Source organism: Pan paniscus, chromosome 4 (genome assembly GCF_029289425.2).
Source record: "Pan paniscus chromosome 4, NHGRI_mPanPan1-v2.0_pri, whole genome shotgun sequence".
Lineage (NCBI taxonomy): Eukaryota > Metazoa > Chordata > Mammalia > Primates > Hominidae > Pan > Pan paniscus.
The window spans coordinates 64,921,724-64,941,740 of record NC_073253.2 but is presented as its reverse complement, the minus strand read 5'-3'; the positions used below and the strand labels follow the sequence as shown (position 1 = coordinate 64,941,740).

The window sequence follows — 20,017 nt, the reverse complement described above, 5'->3', positions numbered from 1 at the left end:
TACTAGGCAGAACTAGAGAAAGTGGTGGAAGTTATAGAGATACAGGTGTCAGAAAAATAGAAGCCTTGAAATTCACAGAATTAAAATATCGCAATAATAAACGTAAGCCTTGTGAAGTTGTAGCCTTCAGAAAACTGCTCAAACAAAAATGGACAACCATAGATCAAGAAAAATGGTGGCAGTCGGAATTCAATGCAGATATAAAAAATAACTAGAAGTCTCTCAGATTTCAAGATACTCAATAAAATTTCACATTTGTCTTGAGACCTAATTCCCATTCTTCTGTTCATGACTATTTAATATTTTGTGCATTTGTTAAATATTAATAATCAAAACAAATGTGTTTATTAAAAATGATCTTTTTTGCTTCTTTCTTTGTGGTCTGATCTATTTTTTAATATAACTTTTCAAATACTTAGGGGTCTGTTTTTTACACAATCACTTGCAACCTAATCTTTATAGCCTTAGTTGACAGACTGCCTGCTGAAACTAACCGAGACCAAAGTTAATGACTTTGGTAAAGCCAGTTAAAAAAAAGTGATGTATTTGAGAAGGCAAGAAATGCAAACACTCCTTATACCTACATGTTGACACCTATCTCCCTAAGACTCAGCAGTGTTTTAGCTTAATTATTTCCGGTTTTGTGACTGACCTACTTGAGATAGTTAGAAGTCAGGTAGGTATGTGACTGGGTGTTACTATAAATACATAATACTATAACAAATTGGGTTGTAGCTCAAACCTACAGCTAGTGGAAGAAAGCCTCCCAAGAAGGCTGTATAGAAAGATGGTATTTAGTCTTAGAAATAATTACTGGCATAAGCCCTGAAAGTTATTTATATAGAATAGAAGAGGTCAGATGATATTAAGAAAGGGGATCTCCTTACTCTGTATCCTCAACTAGTACTATACATTAATGAATTATGTGTATAAAGATGACCCAAAAGACATTTAAAGTGCCTTTTGGGTGGTCCAAAGGAGATTAATACATATTTAGTATAGAAAGAGACATTCAGAACTGGAGGGCACCACAGAAATAATTAATTTGAATATGTTAATTTTACAGATGAGGAAAAGAAACCCAGAGAGGCAAATTCATTTCCACAAATTTTATACCTAGTTAGCAAATGTCAGGAAGAAAACCAGGGCTCCAATTTCCTAATGCGTAATCTTTGTCATTATCCCTCATCAACCCTACCATTCAGCATGTTTTGTTGTTCTTCAGTTCTTATTAATTCTTGGGTCAAACTTTTATATCCTTTGTAACTACAATAATTATAAACTAGAGTGCCAATTTTCTTGATAACTCTAGATAAAGAGGCATTTAGAAAATGTGTCCAGAAAGAAAGAAGTATTCCATTCTGGAGCAACTGTATATGTTCCATCTGAGTTTGAGAACCTGCCTGGAGCCAGGCAACATCAGAATATATTCTCTACCTCTAACTGGAAAATTTAAGCACCCTTATCTCCATGTGGAGGTTGATAAGTAATTGTTGTCTATCTATCCATTCATTGATTAATTTTCCAATGTTGGGTCACTGTTTGTTGTTTTTCTTTCATGTGCACTTTTTAAAAAATTATACTTTAAGTTCTAGGGTACATGTGCACAACGTGCAGGTTTGTTACATATGTATACATGTGCCATGTTGCTGTGCTGCACCCATTAACTCGTCATTTACATTAGGTATATCTCCTAATGCTATCCCTCCCCCAGCCCCTCACCCCACAACAGGCCACGGTGTGTGATGTTCCCCTTCCTGTGTCCAAGTGTTCTCATTGTTCAATTCCCACCTATCAGCGAGAACATGCGGTGTTTGTTTTTTTGTCCTTGCTATAGTTTGCTGAGAATGATGGTTTCCAGCTTTATCCATGTCCCTACAAAGGATATGAACTCATCTTTTTCATGGCTGCATATTATTCCATGGTGTATATGTGCCACATTTTCTTAATCCAGTCTATCATTGATGGACATTTGGGTTGGTTCCAAGTCTTTGCTATTGTGAATAGTGCCCTAATAAACATACGTGTGCATGTGTCTTTATAGCAGCATGATTTATAATCCTTTGGGTATATACCCAGTAATGGGATGGTTCGGTCAAATGGTATTTCTAGTTCTAGATGCTTGAGGAATCGCCACACTGTCTTCCACAATGGTTGAACTAGTTTACAGTCCCACCAACAGTGTAAAAGTGTTCCTATTTCTTCACATCCTCTCTAGCACCTGTTTCCTGACTTTTTAATGAGCTCTTTTCTATGATATGCTCCTCTTAATGTCAAACACTATTTAGGAAAATTTTCATTTTTCATGGTCTCTGAATTGTATCTAAGAAATATGGTATCTAGGAAGTATTACTTTTGAGAAATTAAAACTTAAATTTAGTGAAAAGTTTGTGTATGTTTGAAACTATGTAAAGGAAATAAAACACAATAGCCTGGGTAATGTCCAATCTGTTATGATAACATGAATTAACCAATTTATGTCTGTATAATTCATCCAAAGACACAAGATACCTCCTTATTTTTATGAATGTATTATGAAACTTCTATTTGTGTTTTTCTGCTTAAGAATACAAATAAAACATTGTGGTTACCACAAATCTGTATAAGATCTATGAGGAAAGCTTAGACTAACAAATATTTTCATGGAATGCATAACAAGGGGCTTGGATAGTGCTATAAAATACAATTTTAGATTCTGTTTTTTATTAAAATACTACTTGATACGGAAAGAAAACCACATCTGAAAATTAATAATAAAAACCAATAGGAAGGATGGGGAGTGACTCTTTAATGGGTAAAGAGCTTCTGTTTGGGATAATGAAAAAGTTCGAGAAATGGATAGTGGTGATGATTACATAACAAAATAAAGAGAAAAAAAGAGAGGCTTATTTATGGTACAGATATGTAAATATATTCAATATATATTAAGTAAATAAGAGAGAACTTGAGGGACAAGTTTGAAGAGTTAGGATCCATTTGTCTTAGTCCATTCATGCTTCAATATAACAAAATATCTTAGAAGGGATACTTTATAAAGAACAGGCATTTATTTGTCATGGTTCTGGAGGCTGGGAAGTCCACAATCAAGACATCAGCAGATTCAGTGCCTGGAGAGGTCTGTTCTCTGCTTCCAAGATGGTGCCTTGTTGCTGTTTACTGTGTCCTCAGATAATTGAAGAGCAAAAAGGCCAGGCAGCTCTCTGAAGCCTCTTTTATAAGGGTGTTAATGCCATTTACAAGAGCTCATGACTTAATCACTTCCCAAAAGGCTCCCTCTTAATACCAACACAATGGGAATTAAGCTTCAACATGAATTTTGGAGGGACACAAACATTCAAACAGTAGCACCATTAGTCTCTGTATATTCTATGGATATCCAGCATATGTCTAGAAAACATTCTGGAATAATTTAAGTTACATAGGAGATTTGGTTATGGAGATACTCAGGTTCAAAACTGCAGAGTTCTGGGTTACTAAATATGTTTATAATAAATGGACACATTTTTCATCATAAGAAAATGGTAAAAATGATATATTTTATGTTACGTATGTTTTATGACAAAAAATAAAAACTAGAGCACATAAGACTTCATGGCCATGACACCTAATAAGACTCCTAATAAGAATTCTTTGTACATTTTGTGCCTTTGTTAGACCTGTAGTTCCCATTACATACTATAGAAAAAGTAGTATTCTATTTTTGTGGCAAAGAACTATAAGGAAATCGTTTTATTATTTACAAGATAGGAAACTTTCTGGAACCACGAGATAAGACATCCCGTTGCTTGCTCAAAGTGAGATTAATTCCCTTCCTTCATGTAAAACTAGAAAATATTAAATGTTATTTCCTCTTCCAGAGAAAATGGCACAGTCAAGATTAGTGTGCTGTGAGCACAGTGATAATTAGCATCTATCTTCAGGTACCCTGAATCATACAGAGTTTTCCATTGAAGGAGAGTTGTTATGATATTGCAAAGCTCTTTTGAAGGCAACAAAACTAGATTTCCTGTTCAATTTCTTAAAGTTAATTTATGTAAGAATCTCAATAATAATTATAGGATTAGCAAGTGCAATCATGAAGAACATAGCTTGTTAATAAGGTATATTAAGGTGTATAAGCCTCATAAAATATGATACTTTTGAAAATAATTTAATATTTTTGTAAAAATCATTCTGAGAAGTTCTTTGAACCAGCAGAAACCTATCCTACGATATAAGACAGGAAAACAACTTCAGATAAGTTTCTTCCCAAAACGTAGATTCTAGGGTCTCTCTCTTCTATCATTATGGATACATCAGGGCCAAGTGAATTTTTTACTTTCTACTACATCCTCTCTATATAGATAAATTACAAACTACAAAGCAATGGCCATCAGAAATTTGAAACAAATAAAGTAAAAAAGCTCACTTAAAGCTCTCATTCATGTAAAGTTAGTATTTTTGTCATAATGATTCTTTCCCATATGACAATCCCTCGTCCCTTACTCCTCACATGGTCAGCTCCATTTCATCCATCAGGGCTAGGTCCGATGTTACCTTGCTAAAGAGACATTTTCCAGATTCATCACCTGCCTATAATCCTCTCACATCTATTCCATCAATCCAGCAAGTCCTGCCACTTCTCCTGCCTGCATAAATCCCAGACCTTCCCACTCCTTGCTATATCCAAGCCATCTCTCAAGCCCAGACCATCACATCTTCCTGGGATCTCTTATCCAAGTCCCCTGCTTCCATTCTTGTCCAAACTGGACCTACACCCCACACCACAGCCAACATGGTCTTTTCAAAACTAAAAACAAATCATATTATTTCCCTGCTTATACCTTTCCAATGGCTCCCCATTGAAATGTAAACTAATCAGACAAGGAGATGCCTCCTGATCTGGCCTGTCTTCCTATTTGAGCTTGAATCCTACTGTCCAGCCATTGTCCTCCGCACTGACTCTGTTCCTACATCACTGACTTTGAATTGCTAGAGCAAGTTAGGCTCTTCCCATCTCAGCAGCTGTGTACTTTCTCTTTTCTCTGATAATAAAACATCTTCCTTCAGATGTTTTTGCATTCTTGTCTCAGCATAAGTGACACTTCACCAGAAAGGACTTCTCCAACTAACCCTTCTAGGAGAATAGAGTAACTCTCTTCCCTCCACATGTTATTCCCTATCCAATTACTTTGTTTTATCTTGTTTAGAGCACTTATCATCATCTGCAAGCATCTTATGCCCTTGTATGTTTTCATATTTACTACCTGTGTACACTGTAAGCTGCATGAAGACAGAGACTTGTCATGTTTAATATGGTACCCTCAGTACCTAGAAAACAGCCTGACAAATAGAAGGTACTGGATTTGATGACTGAATGAATTAATATATGAATTAACCGGATAACTCTCATTATTCTCTAAATTCTTCATTCCTTTTCTTCATAACACCATATTATATGATATACCTGCTTATTTGCTTCTTTTAAATTTTTGACTTACTTATTAATTGATTTTTGGTCTGTCTCCTCCTTAACCTGTATTCTACATGAAGACAGTGGTCATATCTGTATTATCCGTATTTCAAATTTTGGAAATACTTTGGTGTCTGAAATATTATTAGCACTAAATAACACCTGATGAATTAATGAATCTGATAAACTATTCAAACAAGAAGAATCAACATGTATACCTTAGAAAGTACATTTCCCTTTCTGAATTTTATCTCAGATGAAATAATGATGAAATCATGAAATTACGAAATGATGAATACACCCAATTCTTCACTGATGCACTTAAGCAATTGTTACGATTAAATGGGGGACTTTATTGTAATGTTAGGAAAGGAAAATTTGGAAAAATATAACTACTACACTACAGAGAAAACTTTGGATCTTGTTTTTCTTATCTCTAAAATGTGAATTAATTGAGATTAAAATGATCTCTATATAGGAGGTTTGTCATAACGTTTGTTTGTAAAGTGTTATTGAGTAAAAATAATTAACTACTATTAGAGATGAAGAAAATGAGTCTCTAAGAGACTATAAAACTTGTTGTGGTCATGCAGTTATGAAGATGCAGAGCTGGGATTTAACATTTTTCAGTGTGATGCTATCGTCTATGCATTTTCTACTATACCAATTGATTAAAGTACATTTTAAAGAATGCAATGGGCATGTATTCAGAATTCTGGTAATTTGTTATAGATTACTAATTTGCATGTTTTATTGCTACCACCTCCTCTTTTAAATTAGTGTAACTTTTTAAACTAAGCCTCCTGAAAATAAATGATTATAATTTTAAAACATGGTACATAATTTCAAAATCTACACCTAGATTTAAATTCCATGAGGAGGCTGGGCACGATGGCTCATGCCTGTAATCCCAGAATTTTGGGAGGCCGAGGCGGACGAATCACCTGAGGTCAAGAGTTTCAGACCAGCCTAGCAACATGTTGAAATACCATCTCTACTAAAACTACAAAAATTAGCCAGGCATGGTGGCACATGCCTGTAGTCCTGCTACTCGGGAGGCTGAGGCAGGAGAATCGCTTGAACTCAGGAGGCAGAGGTTGCGGTGAGCTGAGGAGACAGAGGTTGCAGTGAGCTGAGATCGTGCTCACCACTGCTCTCCAGCAAGGGTGACAGAGACAGATTCTGTTTCAAAAAAAAAAAAATCCATGAAGAAATATGAAAACTATTAACTTTAATTAATCAAAAATAACTTGGGTTATTTCCAGATAATATAAAATGTTTGTTTTTTCCACAATATTTTAATAGTAAAATACAAAAGAATCACAGATTCTCTTGCCTTGTTTGTATACCAAGTTAGTAATTCCACATCCTTTGCTCCACAAAAAACAAAACAAACAAAAACAACCTTATACAACATCTGAGAAACAGGTAAGAAGTTGCTATCAAAACTCCTGAAATTGATTATATTTATTTATATTCTAAAACAGTAAAATGTTCTGTATCCTAGAAAAAGTTTTATAATCAATTTTTGCCACAAATTCTCTATCTACTAAATAGGGAAAATAACTCATCAAAGAGTTTGCTGGGGGAATTCTAATGATCAAAGCCTAACAGCCACCGTATATACTCATGTTTCCTGTACATCCCCGTGCAGTATTTGGTGTTTAGTAAAGCTGCTTGCAATGCCAAGTACATTTCCTTTCAAGTAGATAAAAGCCTTGTGATAGATGAATGTAATAAGATACTAAAAACACCCACAGATATCTAAATGATGTCTATATTACATCCAATATAGTCACAGAAAATCTTTGGAATAATGTGAGATCTATGGTATTTCATATTATTTCAAAGTTCATACTATTTTAAATTAATAAAACTCATGAAAATCAATTTTCTAAAGTATAACTTCACTGTTTATATGGCCAAAAGCACATAAACAGCACTGCAGAACATAAATTTTTAAGTGAAGATTTATTTATATTTCGATATATTGCTCACTTAACATTCTTGTTTACTAAACACAGGTGATCAAACAGGGAAGAATTTAATTAAACTGTTCATCAAATGTTTGATCTTTCTCAAATAAACTTGTTTTTACGGATGGAAAAAAATCTTAGAATAATAAATCTAGCTGTCAGTGAGGTCTTCTTTGGATGTTATGGACTAATTTTGGAGGTTGGAAGAAAAATGCAAAGGCTGATCTGCAAAGCACTTCTGAGAATTTTAAGTTCATCATTTATCTATAGATTTCTCCAAAGCACATTTGTTTGGGAAATAAGAATGCTGCTTTGTATCTTTGTGACTCTGCTAGTTAGAGGTATAAATGTGGAATCTAATTTAATCTCTTTGGATCTCAGTTTTCTTATCTCTACAATGTGAATTAATTGAGATTAAAATCATAATGAGGATCATAAATAGAAAAGTCTTCCTTTTTTCCAGAACTGGAGACTTCAAAAAATTAACCAGACAACTTTTAAACTAAGAAAATATTTGTGTCAATATTGTCTACATAGCATTAATTATCTGGATGGTAATTTAGCAATTTAAAATGTCGATATATGCTAACACTAGTTAGTCCTGTGCACACTCATACTCAGAATACTGTTTTCTTTATTCTGATTCTTTAGCTGTTGTGTGAATTTAGCTTCCAGTTAATATCTAAAACTGGGTTGAGAATGGGACTATTTTATATTATTTTTATAAAACATGGGGACCTAATATCCCTTATTGCTAGATTTTTTACATTGCTCATAGGAGGGATTACCACTGTAACTGCATAAAGAGCACTTATTAATTTATGAAAGTTGAGAAGGTAGTCATTCGATTTTTTTAATTAAAAAAAGGAAATTGATTTGTAAATTTAATTTCTTAAATTTGTGTTTTCATATAACTTCCTGGGGCTTGCAAGAGTTGAAAGCTATAATATTACTGCCAAGAAGCCAGGAAGAATGAGTCATCTAGTCAGGAAATAAAGGCAATTAAGGCTTTTAACCTTTCACCCCTTAAAGACATTTTAACATATTTCAGTATGATCAAATCTATTGCGAATTTTCTGAAAATCTATTGTAAAGTTTCTTGATACTTTAAACAATATTTACCGTATTTGCAAGGTATGTTTCAGTGGTTATTAAAAATCCCATTTGTCTTTAAATACTTTAAAAACTGGGTGAAAAATCGGAGGAATTAAATAGTGAATGCAATTAAATATAAAATGTAAGTTTGGGCGAATTGGCAAATAAAATTCCACAATTACCACATTCTACTTGAGTGCCATGTGTCTGTTTGGGAATAATCGCATTCTTGGCTGGACACAGCCGTTGTGTGACTCAGAGCCTCATTTCCTCTTACAGCACATGGGACCCAATCCTCTGGATTCTCCAGGACCAGCTTAGCTCTACAATCCTCCTGCCAGATACCACTAAAACAGAAGGAGCTCTCATTGTAATAAAAATACATTTTATGAATTGACCACATTTTAGTGGAGCTGGACAGGAGTCCTTCAACCAGAGTCTTATCTAAATCAATTGGAAGCTATATGTCATGGTCCTCCATTGTATTGTGCCACAGCAGTGGGGACATTTCAGTTGCTGAATATTATACTTATTGTGCTTACCATTTTTCTGTTCCTACTTCTTGCTTGCTTATAGATTTTTTTTTTTTTTTTTTTTTTTTTTTGGACAGGGCCTTGCTGTGTCTCCCATGCTGGAGTTCAGTGGTGTGATCAGAGCTCACTGCAGCCTCAACCTCCCCAGCTCAAGTGATCCTCCCACCTCAGACTCCTGAGTAGCTGGGAGTATAGGTGCGAGCCATCATGTTCATCTAATTTATTTTTCACTTTTTCTAGAGACAAGGTCTCCCTCTGTTGCCCAGGCTAGTTGTGAACTCCCTGGTTCAAGCAATCCTCCTGCCTTGAACTCCCAAAGTGCAGGGATTACAGGCATGAGCCAGAGCTCCCAGCCAACCTTTTCTCTTTTTCTTTTTCTCTTTCTCCTCTGTCCTTTCTGCGCATCTACTTTTAGCAGCTCTGCATCTACTTATACTGTGTTGCTTTTCTACAAAGTTCAAAGGTGGAGCTTAGTTCAGGGGCTCATTATTACTAGCAATCTGAGCTCCAAATATGCAAGTTATTTCTGTAAATAACTAAAAAATTGTTCAGTGCTCTAATCAGCTCATCATTTGGAAATAAAATTTAAAAATCTTCTCACGTTAAAATAAAATTCAGTATTTTATATTCTCATTGGAAGAAAAACTTGAGTCTATTTACATCCTTTAATAGAAATCTTGAATCCTCTCTAAATATCACTTAATAACACTCTCATGCTAAAATTTACGATCATTTTTATTATACATGCCAATCTAAATATTTTAATAGAGGCTTTTCCAAAATTGCTAAAGTAACTTTTAAATTTTTAGTTCATTAATTCTAGTAATAACTTCAGTAAGTGGGAGACAGCAAGAAATCTTTTAAAACAAATATACTATTGTAAGATAATTTCACTTGGCAAAGCTTAAGCAATGAATATGGAATATAATCATTTATGTTATATTATAATCTGAATATATGTTTTTATCCTTTAAGTAAAATACTGGTATAGTCAGAAAAAAAAGTTGAAAATATTTTGTCCCAAAGGGGTTTATAGTTGTCTCATATATATATCAAGTTTTTAATTTGTATTTTAACTTCACAGTATCAATATATTCTGTTCAAAATGTATGAGTTACTTCATATATTCTTCAGAGAGAAACATTTTGACTTCAGAAAGTAAACTATAATATCTTACTCTCATATTATTGTTTCATACTATTTATGATACAAATAATATAATTATGTTTTATGCAAATTTCCTTTTCTTAGGAATGGCAGAGAAAAATCCACGTTAGTGATTCACAATAAATGATCAGATTACAATTGAAAATTCAGGGGAAAACATTATTGGTAAATAAATATTTTACATACTGAATTTTTTTAATAACAGTGATATCTTTGTTAATAAAGAGGATACATTTAACTAATGTTTTACTTAGGGGCACTTCATTACTCCTGGTAAATAAGACACGGTGTATAAGATGCATTCTAGATAATGCATTCCAACATTTCTAACAGTTGGCTTAACAGAAGATAGCAATTTCACCCTACATTTTATTATTTTGCCACTTCTTACCCTGTATATCTCCACATTCTCTGTCATCTATCATCTTACAGCACCAGGCCATATACAGTAGTCCTCACTTATTAGTGGGACATATGTTCCAAGACTCCCAGGGATGCCTAAAACTGCAGATAGCACCAAACCCTATATATACAATGTTTTATTCTTATGCATACATACCTATGATAAAGTATGATTTATAAATTAGGCACAGTAAGAGATGCACAATAACTAATAATAAAATAGAACAATTATAACAATATACTGTGATAAAAGCTATGTGAATGTTTATTCGTGCAACTTTCCATTTGATATTTTTGGACCATGATTTACCACAGGTAACCGAAACTGAAAACAAAAATATGGAAAAGGGGAGGGCTATGGTGACTCAAAGTCTCAGTGGTTCTCCATTGCCTACCAAACCAAATACAGACGATTTTAGGCCTTACATCTACTATTGTTTTTCAAGTACTCCACTGCCCATTCAAAATATATGAACTTCCTAAGAAATTCCAAGCATTTTCCTAGCTCTTCATCTTTGTTCTTGTATCTGTGGCACAGGCCACTATTTTCCCACCTAAATCTCTTCTCTGCTTGTTCCCTATGGATAGAGTTGTTGAGTGGTCACAGTTCTGCTTAGTTAGAAAAAATTTCTCAGCCTCCTTGAGTAGAAATATATTAATAATTAAGTTCTCATCAATAAACCATGAGAAGAAGTAATATGCCTGTCCCGCTGTGTTCTCTTCCTCTTGTCATGAGCTGGAAGACAAACATGTCTCCGGCACAGCTTCAAACATGCAGACAAGAACAATACCCTAGGGTGGTGCTGGTCTCTGGACCGGTAGCAGCAGCAGCATCTGAGATCTTGTTGGAAACACAAATTCTCAAGCCCCACTGCAAATTTAATGAAGCAGAAACTCAGGAAATGTGGCCCACAAATCAGTGTTTTAACAAGCTTTTCAGGTGACTATGATGCACACTAAAGTTTGGAAAGCATTGTCCTAGGTGATAGTGGAGGAACAACTTGGACGAACCTATACTCACAAACGGCCATTTGGAGCAGTGTCATCCCACTTACCCCTCTCATTTCACAAAGTTTATTTGTGAAATCATATAGTTCTTTAAGTTATTGAATTGTTGAGTCTCTGTCTTACAGAAGTTTAGTATTTGTCCTAATAGTATTTTTCAATATAAAATGGCTATTTAGTATTCCCACCCTGTTTAATATGTCCACCCGCTAAAATGGAAATCTCACCTAGGTCCCTGCAAGTTTGCACTGGAAAACTGTGTAACGCCAAAGAAGGCCAGGCCAGTTTTGCCTTCCTTTAATCTATTATACACACTGTTGATTGACATTTTTTAAAAATAGCAAATCTAATCTCATCACTCTTCCATTTCATATTGCTACTAGACTCTCAAGGCATTTAGGCTACAAGATAGCATGGTTGCCTAGGCCTACAAGGTGTCACCTAAACTGATCCCTATCAGCCTCTCCAGTCTTATCTAGAGTCATTTCACCTTTCTCTCTGTTCTAGCTACACTTTCTATCTGTCTGTTCATGAACTGTGGTAAGCTTCTTCATACCTCAGTTTTTTCTCATGAAGTTCACTTTCATGTCTTACTTCTCATCTTTCAGGTCTCTTCTCAAATATAATATAATTTCTTCTTCTCTCCCCCCATTTCACCCTACTGTATTCCATATGAATCAAGTAAAAAATCTTAAAATCTCTTATCTCACCTGTACATTTCCACTCATAGCATTAATTTCCTAAAAAAATTATGTAGTGCTTTCTATGAATCTTTCTATTAGGTGATATATCCTCCTAACCCCACCCACTATATTACAAGAAGCTTGATGAGAGGAGGTACCATGTCTACTTGCTCACTATGTGCCTAGCATCTGGTACTAGACCTGACACATGGTTAGCATTCTACAGGAATGCATGGAGTACAGGAACAAAATAGATTATTTGAAGCTCAAATAACACGACAACTTATAACTGAAGACTATTTGGATCCTACTTACTTATAAAAATGTTGTTTCCTAAAGTTTTATTTATTAGAGTTATCTCTACCTACTTAATGGGCTCAAATTCCTGCTTAACATATTTGTATTAATGATTCCATCAGAAACAATTTTGATCAAGGAATCTTAGATTCTAGGTTAGGAATACGTCGTATCTCATGCACTGTTGTGATTTATTTTTCTAAAAGACAATTTTAATTCAGACTTACCATTGCTAAGTTTTTCAAAGGATATCCCTTTCATAATGTACAATCTCATCATTCCAGAATTCAAAACTATTCTTAGGCCATAATCTAGGCTATTTCACACTTTCCCCAGCAAGGTAGCTATTGTTTCATTCAAATTAGACTATTCAATATGTCTCATACATCTCTACCTCAGGGCCTTTGCACACTTTGTTCCTGTCTGCCAGAAATTCTCTCAGAATTTGGACATTTTTCTGAGACATTTCTCTCATGGTGACTAATTCTGCCTGCTGATTACCTCTTCATTCTTCAAGGTCCATTTCCAGTGCATCCCAGTAAAGTGGCTAACCAAACACAAGTTACATGCAGGTTGATTCTTGTCAATGTGGGTTCTTATCAGATTAGTGGCTCCCTGGCCACCAGGTTTCCCTGTGAAAGTGCTTCACAGTTTGTTTCTATCTTATGACATATAAGGAATACAAATACAGTAAGAATACTTGAAAGAGAACTTTGGGGAGTAAACTCAAAAATTCAGACAGTTCTAAAATATCAAATGCATAATCAATTAATTAAATGGAAAATACAGCTCTACTTTAGAGCTATAAAAAGAAGCTAACATATGTGCTGTAAAAAATAATAAATGTAAATAGCAAAAAACTAAATTAAGGTTTAGTATGGAGAAATCTTTAGCACTTTGCACAGTCCTGAAACTGTGAATATCTACAATATACATGTAGGACATTCCAGCATATAACTTAGAGTATTGACACAGAAATTATCACTGCGGAAAAGGGATGCCATATGCCACAGTGGGTTATATCAAAATACAAAGTTTGAAAAATCATGGGATATGTGATTTACAATTGGCAAATTTCTGTTTTTCTATTTAGTTAAATTAAGTCTCGAACTCCCTCCCTTATAAAGACTTACTCCAGACTTTATAACAACACTTAGTTAATATAAAAATTATTTGCCCCAGATGAGAATATAAAGCAACATTGTTGTACCAGGAGCCTGATTTGCTAGCAACTCCAATGGCTACATTAAGTTATTCCAAGCGTTGTCACACTGGTGTTTTCCTGCAAGAGAATCTCACAGAGGTTCCCAGCCCTAGGATCTCCCTCGCCTGAGAACGTTTGGCTCTACTACCAATTTAACATACCACAGTATGTTAAATTCAGTTCCCGGGAAGCAAAGTACATGCTGTAGCCTAATAAAAAATTTTTGACTAAGGTATTATGTGGGAGTTGTACTCAAGGCATTCTTATTTGTAAAGGAAAGAGGAAAGCATTTAAGAATTATGAAGGAAACCAAGTGAAATGCTTGATTGAAAGCACTTGGATCTCAGAGCTAGCTCTTCCCCTTAAGAATAATCCTAATGCACATTAGGGTATCAAAACATTTTTCATTTAAGTACTCAGTCGATATGATTTTTCAAGGTCAAGATCATTATAACTTCAAAGTCCCTCTGCTCTTCTGAAGGCAAATGCTACTGAATGCTACAAAATCAGCAAACCAAATTAGTAACTCAACTAAGCTTCTTGATGTAATGAAGATGGGCTATAAAACAGGATGTAACTTTTTTTCTTTTAAAACTAAATAATGGTATTATTCATAAATGATTATGGGCATTACTCCAAACTGTTCCTCTTTGCTCAGCCATTATTCTAGTCACATAGCTTAAAAAATTGAAGACTTAGAATTACATGACAATAATGACAAACTCTCCCATCTGTCTTTCTGAGAGAGAAGGCTCCATCATCTCCTGAAGCAGAACACACCCGTGATTAGCCCAAGACTAAGAAATGGTTTCAAATCTGATGAGAGGCACTTTGATAATATGCCTCTTGCTCCCAGGGAAATAAATCTCAGAATTCTAGAAGAGAAAGCAGATTGAATATTTCATTTCTAAAAAGTGATCTGTGTTCAAGCAAAATAAAAATAAGAAAATGGTGCTTATACTCCCTCTGGACAGAGAGAGTAAATATGGTAAACAAATGACTATACAATGGCATGATCAAGAAACATTCCCACAGTCTTCCAAAGGAAAGGGCCGAATCTATGTAAATAGTGAAAGGGGTAAAACTATTTAAGGGGGTGGAGTGAAGGTAAGAATCACTTGGTATGTTGAGAGAACAATGATGCTTAAAAATTTAAGGATCCTTAAGAGTTTATTTGGTGCCACTCCTCCTACATCCAAAGTTTTCTTGAAGAGCATATAACCAAGAAAGTATATATCTTAACCACAATTATTTTATTTTAAATGAGCTGAAATAAACTCTATTGCAAATGGGATTTGAATAGCTTGAAGATAAGAGCAGGTTTTGGTCCCTCACCTTTTGTGTCTGGGTGTACCATTAGCTTACACAAATTTGAAATATTAGGTTGATTTAAAAAAATTAAAAATGTATCTATGGAATAAATTTATGTGGCAGTTCTGATTATGGGCCTTCATTTACAAGAAAAAACAAGGATCTATGGATAATTAATTAAAACTAAGCAATTAAACAAAAACATTTGCCTGAGCTAAATAGGTTTAGAACATTATATTTTTGGTATGATTACATAAAATTGTATCATTTTATATAGGTGGATAATGATTACATATTACTCCTTTGGATAGCTGAGAGGGTACTTACATTAAACTTTACCTTCTTTTCCAAAAGGCCACTAATAGTTATCATATATAGGCCAGGCACGGTGGCTCATGCCTGTAATCCTAGCACTTTGGGAGACCAAGGTTGGCGGATTACTTGAGGTCGGGAGTTCTAGACCAGCCTGGCCAACATGGTGAAACCCTGCCTCTACTAAAAATACAAAAATTAGTCAGAAATTGCTGGAACTCGGGAGGTGCAGGTTACAGTGAGCCAAGATCGCGCCACTGCACTCCAGTCTGGGCAACAGAGCGAGACTCCATCTCAAAAAAAAAAAAAAGCCATCACATAAACTCTTTCCAAGATTAACAAAACTTGATAAATTTGTCATTTTGGAGAAGTTTAGCGTTTTTATTTCATATACTCGATAAACTGAGACTCAGCACATTCTTTCGACATTACATAACATAATCAAAATTTGAATCTAGGTATAGAACTGGCTTGGTGGCTTGGTATCTTATGCCCTGCCATTAGAAAGCACAGTCCATTTTAACAGCTCATTTTGCACCTGCCCTGGAATTATGCAGTTTGATTCACAGTTTCAGGAAGCTATTCAGTCCATAAAGGGATTTGGAATTGATAACTTCCTCACATATTTAAAGTTATTCTTTGGTCATATTCAAGTTGGTGATATTCATATTTTAATTTACACAATAAAAGTCTTTCATGTATATCAAGTACACCAAGGTGAGTTGCAAATCCCTGAATCTTAAGTCATGATTTATATTGTGCCAAAATTCTTGCTCATTGCAGAGGAAGAAGTGAACACATAAAGCTTCTATTACTATAGTTATTTGATTGGAGACAGTGACATAACTAGAAATAATAGTCAGCTTCCCAGGAGTGTCCAAATGTATGAACTAAGATGTAGTAGTATAAAAAACCAAGGTGATCAAAAGGAGTTTCATTTCATGAAGGCTAGATGAACTGCAATTACATCTAGAAAAGAAAGTGACCACTCAAAATCAGTTTAAAAATAAAGGAATGGTCATTGTGGAGAATTTGTCTTTATGGGTTAATTCCTTTGGACATTAGTAACTTAAAATATATGGAGGCTTGGAATGAAGGTCAAAGATGGCATGTTAAATCTTCAGGGCACACACATTTACACTAAAAAACACTTCTGTAACATTGTTTCAATCAACATTTCTGAACTTATTTGACCAGGGCATTGTTTTTATATATACATAATACTGACAGGTCTGTGAAGAACGCTTTTGGACTAGATGAGATAAAGAATGGTCTAAAAAGATGCTAAGTAAGGACTGAATCTGTCCTATGCTCATTGAACTGCAAATCTGAGAGTTATCAGAATATTGCTTATGTAAGAGGCTGTCTTCTATGCAAGTAAAAATTGTAAATGGTGATCTGAGGATCATAATTCCTGGAGGCTTCAGTCTTATCAATTCTATATAGAGATCAGGGGGTAAGGTGAGATTTTTCCTGATAGAACTAGTGAATACATTCCTTTTGAGAGAGAAGTTCCTCTGCTGTGAGTCCCTTTACAACCTCTTTTGGGATAGGGGTGTGAAAAGGCTACTTTCTAACACCTGACATATGGGAAACACTTGAAACAAATTCATTTAAGGATCTTTGAAATAAGCTCATGTGGTTGGGAGACATGGATCTGGACTCTGAATAATATCTGACAACATGTAAACAGTCTGCGAACGCTGGAGTCTGACTATCGTCAAGGAAGGCTAGATACACTCTCCTCATTGGATTGGAAGAGAAGGAAGAGGAGTGTTAACAGATTGTCTAGGAGAAGGATGCATGAGTGCTTCTCTGTGGACTACATCTGAACCATATAGGAGGGCCAGCATTCCATTTTGGGTCCTGCCCAAGAGTGCCTCCTATCAGAATTTTACCTAAATAAAAAGATAATAATTTAGCCCAAACTCAAAGATGGCAAATCACCAAAGAAGCTGCACATTACTCATCCACTATGTAAAGCCATGCTATAAGATTAAATTGAAATTTAAACATATACTTTTCATAAAAAGTAAAAATTTTAAAAAGTAACATAATGTCCTTAAGACCTATCCTGGATTACACTGACTATAAAATGAGTACAGAACTTTAGAACTAAACTTCTTGGCAGAACTTGGTTTGTAGACCTAAAATTTATTCTTTTAATACAAAAATTAGCCAGGCGTGGTGGCAGATGCCTGGAATCTCAACTACTTGGGAGACTGAGGCAAGAGAACCATTTGAACCCCGAAGGTAGAGGTTGTAGTGAGCTGAGATTGCACCACTGCACTCCAGCCTGGGTGACAGAGAATCCATTTCAAAAAAAAAAGTTATATTCTTTTAATCATCTGTTCCTGATTACATTGTTCCAAATGCCAGTAAATACCAAAGGGTTATACTAGTTTTCTTGTCCTCTATCAAACACTTATAAGATCAAGAACTTCATGATTTGAATTATTACAAAATCATAACATCTTTGCATATAAATATCTATGATTCCATAAGTGAATACATTGAGTTTCCAAGTTAAACTTGGCTAATATAGGAAATTTAAAAACATAAACTTTGTGAGCTTATTTAATATGCAATAAAATGCTAATCACTGCAATCCTGGAAGTTAAAGATTTGTTTTCTTATTGAGAAAATGTATAGCAATGATGCAGACCAAAAAAAAAAAGTGTGAAAGGGGCATTTTTATTAAAAGCAACATAAAATGAAAGAAAAGCAACAGTGTAAGAGAAACATCAGATTTAACATGATGTAGTCTTATCTTAAATCTCCATAACATTAGCCCAAATTCCTTTAAGTATATAATTCTTAGTTAAATTCAGCATTGTATAAAGTCTCTTCTTCCTTACTATGTTCTTCGTTCTTTCCAATTCATTTGGAGACTATTTAAAAATGAACCTGAAACCAATTTTTGTGGTTTATCTTTTCATTACTTCAGTAATAAAATGCCAACTTGCTCACTGTAATAGCTAGTGGCAGTATAATTATATTCAAGGGAAATATCTAGGTTCCCTTTCACATATTGTGTTATTATAGTGTTGAAAACTTCTGTAAATAAAGCAGTAACTGAAAACTTCTTTGGATGTTTTGAAAACAGCTCTGAGACTAAGCTGTTATCACTCACCAAGAGAAATATTCTAGAGCCATTTTAATCATTACTTTCAGAAACGCTCTTTGGCAAGGTGCATGACTCTGTCAGGATCAACAAAGCCCCTACATTACACATTGTTCCATTAATTTAAAATATTCTTATTTATCTGTCAGAAAGCTACTGATGTTTGGTCAAGAATATTAGTACTGTCCCAATACCCTATATTTAGCCCTAGCCAAGGAAATTCTTCATGTGGGAAAAAAAATCCAATGAATAAATCATTGCCTATATTTACTTTTTCTCTCTCTTGTGAGAAAAGTTTAGAGCAGCGATCATTTTAATTAGCACACTGAGCATAAGAATGCATCACAGCAGTTGTTATATCCAGTTTTAAGACTGGAGAGTGTGGCGACTTATCTAGATATATGGGTAATATATGCTCAGCTAAGCATATGGATTGTAATATAAATTATGATTATAGATGAGGGGGGGTACAGAAGGACATGCACAATAGCTGCCTGTCTCCACTTAATCAGCTAACATTTTTCTAACACATACGAGAGAAGGGTTTATTTTAACTATTGAAATATGATAGAAAATGAGCCATGATAACATCTTCTATCAGCTTTTTACATTTTGAAATATATAGCTATTTTTTCTGTAGATGTAAAGTCACATTTAAAAAAATTATTATTCAACAGAGAAAGAGAAGCAAAAGATATGAGAACTATCTTGAAGAAACCTCAAAATATCAAAGAAGATAGTGTGTTTTTACTTTAAACATTTTATCTCTTTTTTTTTTTATAGAGGAGATGGTGTAGTTATCTTGAACACAATTCAATTTACTGGTTCAGGTTAGCTGGTTAAAGACATTGGCGATAAATAAAACAAATTACCTTCTCTTGATACTGCCGCCTCGAAGAATCCAGAGACTGGATTAAAGCGGTGGCATGGCCGACAAACATGGCATAGCAGGTGGCCCCGACGATCATGCTCAGCATGGTAATCCAGAGGTCAGACATGCTGACTGGGGCTTGGGCTCCATACCCAATGCACAGCATGTGACTCATAGCTTTGAAGAGTGCGTATGAATACTGCTTTCCCCAAGAATCATTCTGCAACATAAGATAAAAAGAAAATTGACTGAGCCATTAGGATGGCAGAATGAAAAGTGAGTAGGACCTGTACACAGAAGCATTATAAAATACTGAATACTGGAAAAATCCTTACTATGGAGCATTTACAAATGTACTTCTCACTAACTGTGAATTAAATGATGATGTTTTTCAAATCTTTCTTACTATGATGAAGTGGAAACAGTCTGCTGTTTCTTACATGCGCTTTGTCAGTTTTAAGTTTGCTGTTTTTAAAACTAAAATTCCTTTTGGGACAATGGTTTGCCAAGTAATAATGACAAGAATGAATGCTTTAAGGTTTCAAGGAAATGTGGTCAAATAGTATTAATAATATATTTGCAAGC

General features: G+C 34.6%; 1 protein-coding gene across 1 annotated transcript in view; it reads right to left on the bottom strand.

Moving 5' to 3' along the window:
• Nucleotides 1-20,017, bottom strand: part of HCN1 (hyperpolarization activated cyclic nucleotide gated potassium channel 1) — a 443,637-nt gene that overhangs the window by 123,997 nt on the left and 299,623 nt on the right. The window contains exon 4 of the mRNA XM_003811014.8: nt 19,434-19,652. Within this exon, the coding sequence (XP_003811062.3) occupies nt 19,434-19,652 (219 nt within the window). The remainder of the gene's footprint in view (nt 1-19,433; nt 19,653-20,017) is intronic.